The 13,784-nt window shown below is 40.0% G+C and overlaps 1 protein-coding gene across 1 annotated transcript; it reads left to right on the top strand.

Moving 5' to 3' along the window:
* The first annotated feature begins 580 nt into the window (after positions 1–580).
* On the top strand, positions 581–10,081 carry CZH5orf63 (chromosome Z C5orf63 homolog). The gene is made up of 4 exons (XM_048051214.2): positions 581–727; positions 5,588–5,708; positions 8,993–9,049; positions 9,825–10,081. The coding sequence occupies exons 1-4, from the start codon at positions 630–632 to the stop codon at positions 10,002–10,004; spliced, it is 456 nt and encodes a 151-aa protein (XP_047907171.2). The 5' UTR covers positions 581–629; the 3' UTR covers positions 10,005–10,081.
* The last annotated feature ends 3,703 nt before the right edge of the window (positions 10,082–13,784 follow it).

Here is a 13,784-nt window from a genome sequence, read left to right as displayed (position 1 = left end):
GTCACAGGAAAGTGGATAGTCTCACTAAAACTGAATTACCTACCGATAAAGAGACAGTTTAGGTCCACTGCTTCCTTTTGTTACATCAGACTTATTTCACTTTCAAAGGAAATAAATTGAATTAAAGCTCGCTTACTCAACCTGAAGCCAGTTAAGCAGCATGAGCAAAAGTGCTGCAGGGTCAGCCCTTTGCTTAGGGCAAATTTTATGTCTTTCTGTCTAAGCTGCCTGCAATTTCTCCGTGTATTTTCCCCACACCTTTCTGATTCCTTTATGGTATGTTTATGAACCTTTGTGATTTCTATGTGCTTTAATGATACATACTGGTAATGTTTTTGTTTGTTTGTGTGTGTGTTTGTTTGTTTGTGGGTTTGGTTTTGGTTGGCTTTGTTTGTTTGTTTGTTTGTTGTGATTGTTTTATCCAGAGGTATTCCCTCCTCATCCTGAGCGGGTTGCCAGCACCCGGGTGCTGAGCGGGCAGGAGGAGAAGACAGTGAGGCAGCCGGCTGCTTTTCCATACAGACCCGCCGCGAATAACCCTTTTTTTTTTAATTATTGTTCCTCACACGATGGGGGCGGCGAGAGGCGGCAGCCCCGGTGCTGCCAGCAGGCGGCGGCCGAGCGGCGCCATGCCCCACCACCTCCCGCCGGGCCGAGGCCTGGCGTCCTTGGCGGGCAGGGCGCGGAGCGGGGCCGGCCTGGCCGCCCGCCGGTCCCCGGCGGCAAGGTGGGTGTCGCGGCACGGGCCTCGCCGCCTCGCCGGGGCTCACAGGAGGCGCCGGGCCGGGCCGCGGGGGCTTGTGAATGAGCCTGACGTGCTGCGGCCGCGGGGCAGGCCGCGGGTGGGCTGATGGCGGCCGCCGTGTTGGAGGAGCCATCGGCAGAGGGCGGTGGCGGCGCAGGAGCGGCCGGCGGGGGCTGTCGGGGGCAGCCGGGCTTTAAAACGTCTTTAAAAGGCGTTTAAATGTAGAGCTTAGTGGTATGGGTTAGTGGAGGACTTGTTAGTGTTAGGTCGGAGGTTGGACTCGGTGATCTTGGAGGGCTCTTCCAACCTAGATGATTCTGTGAAATGGATAGAGATTGACGTACAGCGTCACCACACAGAAGCACGCAGTGTTATCAAAGATGTTCTTGAATTTTAAGTTGACATAAAAGCCTTTGGAGTTAGTGTAAAAAACCCAAAAACTTTGTAATTGCATGCCGTCACAAAAAGGTTACGTGCCACAAAAAGGTCAACGTCTTCCTGTATTTCACATGCCTCCTCTGGAAGGCTGGTGGGTAAAAGCCTTGTGGGGATCTCAGCAACCACATCCTTTGGCTTTCCTACTCACAGGTCTCTTGCTGTGGCACATTATTTTGTTGTTCGCCATTTCCCTGGTAAGTATCAAACCGAAAAGAACAGACTGCCAGCAAGTTCACTCTCTTTGATGGCCATAGCTGGTTTTGAAACAGGAACTGCAGAAAAAGATTGTTTTAAGCTGCCATTCACTTGGACCATCAGCCTGTATTCTCACATTTGCATCTACTTGCTTTTCTGCTTTTTTATAAGCTGTTTCTTTGTCACGCTAGAATGAGGATTAAACAGAGAGTAGGAGTCAGCAGTATAGACAAAGTTTCTTTAAGACAGACAGCTAGGAAATGTTTAGGACAGGACTGAGTTCCATTTTAGACAATTTTTTTTCATGTTGCTGATGTGTTACAGTTATCTTGCAGAAAGAGGTTTGATTTCCCCAGGAGGCCTGATCAATTGGGAACTTCACATTAGGGTTACGAAATGAAATGCTACATCAATGTACACTGTATACAGACAAATGCCTGGAAATCAAAGAGGATGTAATCTTGTCTAAAAACATTGATAGTAATGTGTATAAAACCTTCAGAAACACATAGCACGAGTATATTGGTGACTTGAAGCTAAGACTATTTAAGAGTATATAGCATCATTAAAAGCACATAGTTGGGGAAAAGTCAGCCATACTTACCTTTCAATGATTGATGCTAACCTAAGGTTTTTACAGGTAATTATCTCATCCAAATAACGGCTAGATTTAGTCTCACATTTTATTTTTGCAGCAGGCCAGAATTTATTAGGTGGTGGAAATTGTGTTAATAGGCAATGAATCCATTTTGGCTTTGCGAAATGCACCCTGGGCCAAGTTTAGATTTACAAGCATCATTTGTTAAATCATTGTGTACAATTGTATTATAGGGGAGGCAGAGCTTTTCAGTTTACAAACATCCTTTCTTTTTACATTTACATGTTAATTCTGTCTCTCAAACAAGTCTTCATAATTACTTGGAGGTAGGCTAAGGAGAAGTCCAGAATAATGACGTTCGAAGATTTTATGTTTGCTTTTAGCAGTTTAGTCCTTGTGACAGCAGACAGATAAGATGCAAATGTGAACAGGATGTGAACGCCACTGGGCACCTCTGAGATGCTTCCCTTTCTTTTTGTCAGCCATGAAACTGGCATGCAAATGATCCATGAGGCTGGAGCTCTGCCTTCCAGCTCTGTGCAGGCCAGTGTTGGGAACCCAGTGGTTCATGTGATGCCGTTCAGATAAATTGAGCTGCTGCAGTAGGTTTGCCTGATGAATGCTGGGATATTCCCTTTCATCAGCTCCTGATCAATAGCAGCTATGCTTAACCTTTCACAATACTAGAAGCCTTCAGGGTTCCTGCAGCACCACAGCTCTTTGGTTTTATCCAAAACCTTTTTATTTAACCCAACAAAACTAGTAAATCCTACTGATTTAAAAGCAAATTTCTGCTGGAGCAGAACCTTAGTTGCAGTCCTGAGAAGCTCAAGTTGCTCTGTGCTAGGACCTTGCTTTAGCCCAGGTTAAATGCAGCTTTTCTGACTGCTCTCCTTCATAATGTTGCTGTCTGCCAGCTGTGGGCTTCAGAGATGTGGGGAAGCCAAGCTCTTATTTTCTGTGCTGTGGCAACATGATGCCCTCTGACGATATCTCACCCCCCTCAGGGCTAGATGTCTCAAACTTCTTTGTGGTGGTGGAAGAGCAGAGCATGTCTCAGGCTTGGACTGAGTCTGGTGTCATTTTATAAATCGGGATTAGTCCTTAGATTCTTTTTGTAACTGCCATTACAGTATGGCCTTAGCATCATTCTCCAGAGGTGAATAAATTGACAGCCAGGGTTCTGTTTTCCTTAGATTATTCATAAAAACATTCAGACAGATGCATGCAAATTCTGGAAATGACAGACTCTTGTTTCAGTAGTAGTACTGGTCAATGGGGATTTGCTTCTGAATTCTCAAGGTAGTGTTGCTTATGATTATTTGAAATTGTTGGGGGAGTAATGCACTGCACTAGCTTCTTTATTCTTGTGAGATCCTGAAGCTTAGGTATCGATACTGTTTTGTCCATTACCTTTAGCTGGTGTTTTGACAGGAGCAGTCCCACTGGGCTCTCATTTTTCCAAGGATGGAGGGATCTAAAAACTGGAGATAAAGGAGGGAACCAGAGTCATCTTATACACATAATGTATGTATGTGGGGGAATAAGATCCGTGGAAACCTAGGCTTTACTCGTTCTGCTGGTCACAGGACAATTTGAGGAGCATTTCACTTGTTTTGAGGGAACAAAATGTGTCATGCTAAGCTGGCAACTAAAGTATTCCTTTAAAAACTTGTCAGAATGCAAACTGTTTGTTTTGACATTTTTATCTTGCACATGAGCTGGCCAACATGCTGCACTTTGTTATGCCAAAAGTGCACCCTCTCTGGGCAGCTATTTGCTGTGGACCTAAGCATTTCTAAATATGACTGAGGCTAGTCACTGTCATTCAGATTAGCATTTTTTTTCCAAAATACTCAAAGCTGATTTTTGTATTTGTGTATTTGCTATGTAAAATCCTGGACAATTAGATTTCCAGCTGGCTAAGTGAAACACGTGCACTGCCGTGCACCCTGAGGAATAGCAGCGTGTGCTGTGCCGGTCACCTGCCGCCTTGCAGGGACAGCAGGCGCGCTGCGCTGCCCCTGCAGCTGACTCTCAAACTGGTGCCAAGCGTGACGCCTGGAGCTGAAGAACCCTTTTTGGCCCAAGGTAGACGGTAAACCCAAACACAGAAACCTGTTTGTTGCAGAACATTCCATTTTAAACAACATTTTCTATGTGGTCAGAAGAAAAAAAAAAAAAGGAAAAATAATTATATGTATATATTTCCTAGCATCTGAAATTTGACCACCCTAGTTACAATTTTCAATGCATAGTAAGTTTTTTTTGTATTTGTTTTGTTTAAACTTTTTCTGGAAACGTGGCAGGGCACCCTTACCCACGTCCCATGGAAAAATGGGTGGCCCTAAGGCAGGTAGAGTAGGGTCAAGTCGCATGTTTGATTTTTGTCGTGATTTTTGCGTAGAAACATAGCTGAAGATTAGAGCTGAAGATAGTGAACATTGCGCAGAAACGTAGCCTTAAGTTTAGGCTCCACTGCAATGTTTTGTTCTGTAGTAGATATGCTGATTAAACTGTTTCTCTTAAAACATATAATACTGTATAATATCAGTACTGAGAAATCCAGTGAAAGCGCTGGGCTCTTTGTTGCTGCACATCCTAAAACATGCTTATCAATTGCAACAGTTCTTTTCTTCTACATTATACCTCATGCTTAAGGAGCTCAAACGTGTAACGTATGCTCTCACGTTATGTTTGTGATCAGCTGTAGTTACTAAAACTTCAGGCAAGTTGTGCTTGGACAGAAATTGAACAGAAACGATTTGGCTTTATGTAAAAGCAACTTGATTGCCACAGTGTAGACTGTGTATCATCTCTGCCCACTTTTCTCAGTGCAGTCTCCCTTTCGCTTCTGTTTTTTGCCTCCGAGACCCAGAATGTCTTGTAAAGATCCTGTTAAGATGCAGCCTGGGAGGAAGCACTGTTGTTATTAGTGTTACTTGGAATAGATGACTTCAAGACTCCAGTATGGCACCCTTCAACAACACTACTTTTAATCAGCTTTCTTAAACTACCCCGAAGAAACCGCAAACAAATCAACATCTTTCATAAATTAATTTGCAGTTGCATTATGGACTCAGGGCAACGTGCATGTATTTAATATTGCTGAGTTAAAATGTCTTGGCTACAGCTTTTCTTTTGCTGCAGGAAGCATTATTTTAATATTCCGATTAGGTAGAGATTAGTTGTTTGATGGAATAATTTTAAGTAGAATATGTCAAGCACTGTAGCAAGATTACAGAGGTTCAAAGCATTCACTTTGCATTTTGTTAATATCATGTAATTCTTACTGGCACATATTGAGTTGAAACACCGTAATGCATTTATGTCAGCATCGATGTTACAGAATTTAAAAGAGGCATTTCAGCAAGAAAGTATAATGTTTCTTAGATGGAGCTACAGTTCTGGAGCTACCCCAAGTTCTTTCTGGCCAATCACATACTGACGTATTTTTCTGACTAATATATTGATACTGTGAACATAAAAATGCTGTGAAAATGGTTTGATTGTGTACTTTAGAACTGTTCCACATTAATTTTAAAATTAAATTTCATGAGTTTTAACTTACCACAAAACAATTAAACTACACATTTTATTTTCCTTAACAGGACAATGGTGTTTTGTTTTCTAAGCAAAACTGTGCATCTAGCAAGATATTCATCCAGTCTACTGGGGAGACAACTGTGTTCAGCCAGTGCAAATAAGCCAGTGTTGACTTTGTTCACCAAGGTAAAAGTAGTTTACAAAATAAAGCTAGGCAAGACTGCATATATATCAGCTTTGGTATATGTGAATGCCAGATGAAGCAGCTTGGCTTTTTGTGTAGTATTGGGCATTCTGCTTTGGGGATGTCTTTTACTCTAGGCTTTACAGCACACTCCTCTCACAAAGGAATAGTTACAAGCAACAAATGGAGACTTCAAGACTGATGAATCTCAGTGACACTGTGGTCCATTTTCTAGTGGAAAATTGTTCTGTAACTACCAGTGTTTTATCCTGGAAATGGACATCACAGATGAGTTTTCATACCTAATCTGCTCAGGACAAGCATGAGCAGTCAAAGCAGGCTCTTCAAAGCACTCACGTTTAATTTCAGTGCTAACTGTGAGACTGAAAATATATCAAAGCAGTATTGATAGTGTATGAAGAAAAAGAAAATTCTGCTTCACTCTCTTTTTGCTTTATTGGCTCTGTAAAGCTAACAGGAATAAAATACAGAAAAAAGCTTTGTCTATGGCCTGAGCAGTTATTCTTAAGCGTATGTGATGATCAGGAATGGTCATCTGTGAACTGTCACCTTCCACAAATTGTTATTAAGGGCCTACATTGTCAGCAGAGGTCTTCTCCACTTTTAGTCAAGATGGCACACTGCAGTCTGTGCTGTGTTTGTATGGTTCACATAGCCATTGGGGTCTTTGAGAGGAGAAAAGCTAAAAATACAAAGCTCTGAGAATGTTGAAATCAGTATGGAGGTATTCGTTGATGATGGATTTGATTAAAATGATTTCCTTCTCCTGCACAATGTTTGTTCATTCCATCCCTAGCCATAAAGGAATGTTTAAACTAAGTAATGTAGGAATAGATTTAAAAAAAAAAACAAAAAACTTTACTAGTTGTTTCTTAATCGGTGGAATACATTCTTTAAGATGTACTTTACTTTAAAGTTAAAGGTCTCTTCTCTCCCTGCCTGATTCAGCATCAGTTCACTCACAGTCAGAATGTGATAAAGTAGGGAATAATGAGCTTAGCTTTGGGTTAATAATTGGAAAAAAGCTCTTTTGTATCATTTTGTGTCATAAAATTTTGAACTAGTAAAACTGTGTGAAATCAAATTTTCTGGGAGCAGAGTTCAAGTAGTTCTCTAAACTGACCTCTTTGGTTGAACATCTTTTTAATGTAAAATGTTTTTTATGTCTGATATTACTGGCAGATGCAAAGCAAAATGCAGACTGCTTTAAATTTAGTCAGCACTCTTAGTTAATGCTACTTAACTACATTTTTCCTTTCTTTGTATTTTTAAGAATAAGGAGGAAAAGGCAGGAGAGAGTTATGGCTTCTGTGACCTCTTCAGGCTGGTAGATGCTAGCCCTGCCAAATGGGTTCCCCTCTCACGGACTCTGTTTATGCCAACACACATGTATTCATATAACAACTGCTCCAGGATTAAGGGAAAAAATTTTTTTTTTTTTTGCAAGATTACTGTAAGTCAGATCAGTTCTGCTGCCTAGCTTTACTTGCAGCTTTATGAGTACTTACGCTAGCACAAAAGAAGCAGTGGCAGGAAGATGGGCTTGCTTCGTTCAGCATCAGTGCCAGCTTAAAATGAGCACAAAACTTCAGTCTAAGTATGCAGCATAAATGAGAATTATCTGTAGAAATAAAACTGTGTCTTCCACCATGTGTACGTTCTAACAGATTTAGCTAACAGCCCAACAGTGGTCACTTTAGGAAGGGATTTTTACTACCTCAGCAATAGGAGTCCCACTTGCCACTGTAACGTACCTCTCAGATGGGAGATTTTCTGAGACAGCTTCATCCAGGCAGCCCTTTTACAAATTAAGATAAAGTCATGGCAGAGACCTACTTTTGGGCACTCTTGTGCTGAAAATGTGTAATAATATAAATGGACCTTTAAACAAATTTCACTGTTCATTGAAATAGTTTACTGTCTGATTTTAAACCAGCTCCAATCTTGTTAGTGCCACATAGTGCTAAGGGTTGTCAACAAAGCAAGAGTAAAAGCATATTATTTGCTAAGAGTCAACTTAGTTTTTTAAATGCTTTTGTGTGACTGTTAGAACACTTTCCACAAACCCCAGGAGAACCGTGTACATCCTACTCTCACTGTAAGGAGCCTGACACTTTACAAAACAGGTTTTTGGGGCATTTGTCTCCATCACTGATGCATACCTTTGAGTCTTTAGTATATCAGTCCCTGCAAAAGCAACAAGAACTAGCAGGAATACAGGACTGTTGAACTTTGGCATCTTGCATAGGTTTTCAGAGTGTAAGGATTTGTCTGTGTATGAAAGACAGTTTAGATCAGATGTGAATTAAAAGTAGAGTACTTAATCCAAATTAATTCGCACATGGGAAATAAGAAATAACTATTTCAGATTAACTCTGTGTGTAAAGAAGATTTTAAGTTGAAGGGAGAGAAGTAAATACTTCCCAGCTGTGAGTGCTATTTCATGGCAGAGGGATGGAGCCACCATATTCGCCGCCGTATACTTTGTTATGTGAGTTGTAGGCCAAATGCTGCTACTACTGAATGCTGAAGCAACATGCCTTCATGTTCTTCAGATATGCATTGCTCTAACAATCATGATGCATGATCAGCAAAAGACAGCTGTATAACTGTAGTGGAAGTCTAGGGAATTTTCAAAAAGGAGAGGTTTTATTGGAAAATCTGACCCCGTCACAGGTCAAAGCTGTTTTCCAGTTCACCTTGGTGGAGGTTCACTATCCTCCCAGCTGTGCAGGTTGGAAGTGATTGTGCTTAATTCCTATGAGGCAAACTCAACCATGTTATTTTAACTTACCTTTTTTTTTTTTTTTTTTCTGTTTGAACTGCCCGCAGTGACTTGATCTGAAGCAGACTAGGAGTTAGTCATGTTGACTCCCTCATTCCCCTTCTGACAAGAGCAGTACCAGCAGTTGTTTCCAGCTGGAGATGGCAACACTTTCAATACCCATTGCTGCTTTGCTGCTGAAGTATACTGGGGGTGGGGATTTTGTGCCCTTTGCTTTTAGAATAGCAGTTGAAAACTGTTAATTTGTACCATGAGAAAAATAACAGCGAATGTATAAATTTTGTTGGTGAAGCAAGAGTAGTTTTTCATTTCATCCATTCTGCACTGATAAAGATTTAGAAGCAGTAAGACATAGGAGAGAAATGGGAGAGGGAACCCACATTTACAGTAATGACCAATCCTGTCTGTTATGTCACTTGACGCTATAAATGATCTGTGTTCTACTGCGTGCTTTAAGATGGTCTGAATGTTTTCCTTTAGAAACCTTGCCCTCTCTGTGATGAAGCAAAAGAAGTGCTCGAGCCATATAAGAGAAGGGTAATGTATTGTAATACTGTACAGTTCATACAGAGAAAGAATAGCTAATCAGGATTCTTTCTTTGTGAAAGAAAATTGCTTGGATTTATTTTCATCTAGTATTCTTTCATGGGTGACCTCTTCAAGACAATTTCAGCTCTGATTTCCATAAAACTCATTATCCAAAAACATTTTGCAGCAATGCTACTCTAATATCTATTGGCAAACTAAACCAACATACACTTAATTGCAAAAGTTTTTAGAACCGCTGTGTTTATAAATACTATTTCCCTTGCTGATAGAAGAGTTTGCAACTCTTATGAGGCATGTAATGATATCATTCGGGAAGGATGCTGGTATTGATGCGGGGCTTCAAATATTTGAACTATATTTGTTACAGCTTTTGCTGTTCTTCAACCAAGTTTTGATGTCTTTCTTGAAAGAAGAAATTGTTAGTAGCAACATTAAAGAGGTGTTGCACTCTGCAGCTTAACATGAAGCTATTGTGTTTCCAGCTGTATGTTTGTTGTAGCTAATGCTCAAAGGAGGGTGGTTCTGCACAGGGATTCAAAAATACCTTGCTGGACTAAAGCAAGAGTCATTTGCAGATACCCAGCCAAAGACTTTGGCTGCTTATTTTTTGTACCCACAAAATGGGCAATTGTCTGCAACTTGGAAGAATAAATCCAAAAGCACAATGAACACAGTGCATTTCTGAGAAAGAAATGATCAAAAGACAATCAGATACTGTTTTTCAGTGTTTAGTATGTACTAACATATTTCGTTTCTGTCACAGTTTATTTTGCAGGAGGTGGATATTACCCTTCCAGAGAACTCTGCATGGTACGATAAGTACAAATATGACATACCTGTTTTCCATTTAAATGGAAAGTTCCTAATGAAGCATCGAGTAGACATTCAAAAGTTTGAAGACCAGCTTTCAAAGCTGGAGTTGCATAATGACAGAAACCATTGAAGAAAATGAAACTGTTCTCATGTGATTCTGAAAGGACTGTGCAAAAATAAATGGCATAAATAAAACAGTGTTAATTATCTGGCCTTACTTTTATTAGAACTTAAGGTACTCCTGTCCTAAAAAAAATGGAGTGACTTATATTTTATTTTGTATTAGTCAACCATACACGTAGCCCCATTAGCAGCCTTTACTGTGCCTACTGCATCTGCTGTTATCCTGGAATGGCTTTTCATTGACAAAATAAATGTTGCTCCCTAGCAGCAGATAAAATGAAATATGCATTGAGATTGTTAGTACATGCAAGTTGCAAGTCTTTAAGAGGCATGAAGAAATTGAGGAGTGTATCCTAAATGCTGATTTTGAAATGAGGAAGAGGGCTGTAAATGTACTGTAAATGAAAAGGACATCTGATTAAGGACAGCACACTCTCAGTGAAACAGTCATACCTCTAAAACAATCAGCACAATTTGATATAGCTCTTACGCATATGCGAACACCAAATGGTTTATTTTTCTTCTCGTGGGATGAACGTATTGCACTTAAGTCTATTGTATCTACTACAGCAAGCTTTTGGCTTAGTATTTGAATTAATCCCAGTCACTTCTGAGAAAGAAATAAGAAAAATAAAGTGTAATAGAGCCAAAAGAAGCAAATCTGTAATGAAAACAACATTTGTTAACTCCAAACTGATTTCTACTAGTGCCACTGATTTCAGACTATAAAATGGAAGCAAGAAACCCAAAGAGTTTCTTTAAAATTTTCCTAGCCTAAGACAATGGGAATTCTCACTTACATTCCAATTACATTCTAAAACAAAAGCCATGCTAATACACTGTCTTCTGGTCTGCGTAGGGATGCTTGTGGCGTAATTCTCCATCATTACAAACCCAGTGAGCAGAGAAACCTTGTTTCTCTAATTGTGTTATGGGAACAGTGGTTGGGCCTCTGGGCTAGAGTTCTGTGGTAATTCAGTCCAGTCTTTATGTTTTCTGACAGAAAGAAATCACATTTAGTTTCACTCTGCAACACAACTGCAAATCCATTTATCATTTGGCAACAACATCCTTTCATGGAGGGGTGCTGCAGTTCTGTTAGTGCATTATTGGTGATGAAAAAATGTAAAGTGGACAGACAGAATGCCTAAGTTAAATTTCAGGAGCAGGAGAAAGGCAAATTAATAAGTCAACTGTTCTAAGCTGAATAGTCTGTAATATACACCGAAGAAAGCTCTACTTAAGCTCTACTTAATAGAACTTCCTAAACAGAAGCTAATCCATACCTGCTGCGTTTCTATTCTTTCTGTCATTGTAATATTCAATCTTCTCTACTTACTAAGAATTTAAACAACAGATGTGGTCTTCACAGGGAGAAAAATCCAGACACAAAACGTAGTTAGGACAGCAAATTGAAATGCACTAGGATTCATTACAGACTTAAGCTTTTGAGGTATGGTTCAATAAGAAACCAGCTAATCTTCTATTGTGAAAGTAGGCAGTCCTGTTATGGTCCCATCCTGCAGTGTCTTCAGCATTTGACAGATTGTTTGCTGCCCAATGATGATGAATTTTGCAAGATGAAATTTTTCAGGGGGGCGAGAAATTAGAACTTTCTTCCAGTTCAGCAGCTTGAATCTGCTCTGCACAGGGTCTGAAAATATCTGAGTGTTGCCAGAACAGAGAGCTATGCTCTTCATAGAGCTTTAGTAAGTTCAGGAACATCATCGAACTACACCCTGAGATTTGCTTCACAGGACTTCAGAAAACTTCATTTCATAGTACTTCCTTCTCCTCAAGAAGACTGCAGAAAGAGAAAAGTATCAGTCCAGAGGTGGATGTACTAGGTTTGCAAGAACTCAAGAGCCAGCTTAGAAGTTTAAGCATCTCATTAAACCTGTTTCAACTTTTTATCAGCAACTCTGACTGACTGTTTGGTCCAAGACTGAAATTATAGCCAACTGTTCCTTCTAAAGGAAAGCAGTCTTCCTGACTTTATGTAACCATTTTATACTTTCTGTAACCTTACTTTACCTCTAGATCCTGGCTTTTTTGCCCTGGTGTCATCGTTTACATTATAGATGAATAGTAAGTTGTGGAGACTTAAAAAACAAGCTGAAACTTCTCAGGAGTAAGTGACTGAACTCCAGTAACACAACAAAGTATTAAATGTAATGCTTTCACCAACAGGAGGAAAAAAAAAAAAAGTATACTTTATGCAGTATATAATACTGCAGTTAAATTTCTAAGTTAAGTTTACCACAAGTTACTGTTAAATAACGTGTGTGAATTTTCTCCATATCAGCAAGCAAGTGCCATTTTCTTTCTTTCTATAATCTGAGATGGTTTCAGAGGGCCCTGGTTCTTCCTTGCTGAGATTTTGTAATAAAATGACCGGCATATAGTGCTTTTCAGGCATACATCAAGCACTTTTCTAAAATACACCATTATTATCTCAAAGATAAAGAGAACAGAAGTCATGCAGACTTGCCCCATTTCCTAATATACAACACTGACAGTGGCTGGAATAGCCATCAGAGAGCAATTTTCCGTTATTTTTAATGTGGCTCGCTTTGGGGAAAAAAAAAAAAAAAAAAAAAAAGGAGGTCAAAAGCAAGCTTCTTAATCATACAGTAGATGATGAATCTTTTGTTCCTTATTCATTTGGACTGTGGAGGTTTTCTTCTGTAGTCACTGTCAGATTTTTTTTTCCTTTATTTTGTAACATGAATGATAACAGGATTTGTATAATAGCTTTTGTCCATGGTGTAGACTTTATCAGTGAGATGGAAGTTTTCTATTTTGGCTGTAGGTGCTGGCTGTCTGTAATGTAGAGACAAGGGGTGACTGCCTCTTCCAACTCTTCTTTCTCTTTAAAATCAAACACAACCATGTATTGTGTGTGCCTCATCAATTTTCGTTTTCAATACAAGTCTGTGAGAAAGGTCATTGTAGACCTATGTGCAAGCAACAGGCCCAGACAACTGGGTAGATGTTCTGTGGTGTGGAAAGATCACTTCCAACCCTGGATCTTAAAATCCCATCATAGCCTTCCAAAGCCAAAATATGGGATATAATTCCCAAACCTTCCAGCAGTATCTGAGAAGACACTGCTATTCTGCTCTTTCAAGGGAGTGGCATCCCTCTTCTCATCAGTTTGGGCGTAAAGACAGGAAATGGGAACATATGAATATGAAGCACTGGTAGCACGCCTCAGACAAAGAGCTGAGCTATAATCATTGCCAGGTAAAAGCCCTGAAGTACAAGCTGATGAGCAAGGGGCTGGTAGTAAGTTTTAGACCACAGGTTCTACTGCAGGATTCTCATTGCAAATTTAGGTTGTGTCAAGGTTGCAGATGTTACTCCCTCCTCTGTTATCTTCACTATTCTCCCTAAGTGGGAGAACCTCAGTAGGACCAGAGTTTTGCCTCAAACAGTTAACTATTTCGCACTTCCTTTGGCATGCAAGGAGACTGAGTAAGTGCTTGTGTGACTTAGCATGACTAGTGGGTCTGTCACTTTCATCTACCAAATACAAGAAGGTACAAATCATATGCAAACTTGTTTTCCTCTGTTTCATATATAATAAAAGCAATAGGCTCCCAGCACATGCATCTCTCTTAGTCAAATGTGTTAAAATGTAACTTCAAAATGAGAAGGCATATGCCCCTGCTGAATATGTGTTTATGGAGGCATATGCAACTTTGTGAAAACTAGCAATTTACTCTTTTGACAGTGAACATTGGCAGGAATGCAAAGCTCCATAATGTACTAGCCCTGCAATGTA

This window comes from Anser cygnoides, chromosome Z (genome assembly GCF_040182565.1).
Source record: "Anser cygnoides isolate HZ-2024a breed goose chromosome Z, Taihu_goose_T2T_genome, whole genome shotgun sequence".
NCBI classification, from domain to species: domain Eukaryota; kingdom Metazoa; phylum Chordata; class Aves; order Anseriformes; family Anatidae; genus Anser; species Anser cygnoides.
The sequence above is the reverse complement of the archived record's forward strand: the minus strand, read 5'-3'. Positions and strand labels throughout refer to the sequence as shown.

Excerpts from the sequence above, each read along its gene's own strand:
- CZH5orf63 (XM_048051214.2), top strand. The coding sequence starts at position 630 with ATGCCCCACCACCTCCCGCCGGGCCGAGGCCTGGCGTCCTTGGCGGGC. Across the intron at positions 728-5,587 it reads CGCCGGTCCCCGGCGGCAAG|GACAATGGTGTTTTGTTTTC; the intron begins GTGGGTGTCGCG and ends TTTCCTTAACAG. Across the intron at positions 9,050-9,824 it reads TCGAGCCATATAAGAGAAGG|TTTATTTTGCAGGAGGTGGA; the intron begins GTAATGTATTGT and ends TTTCTGTCACAG.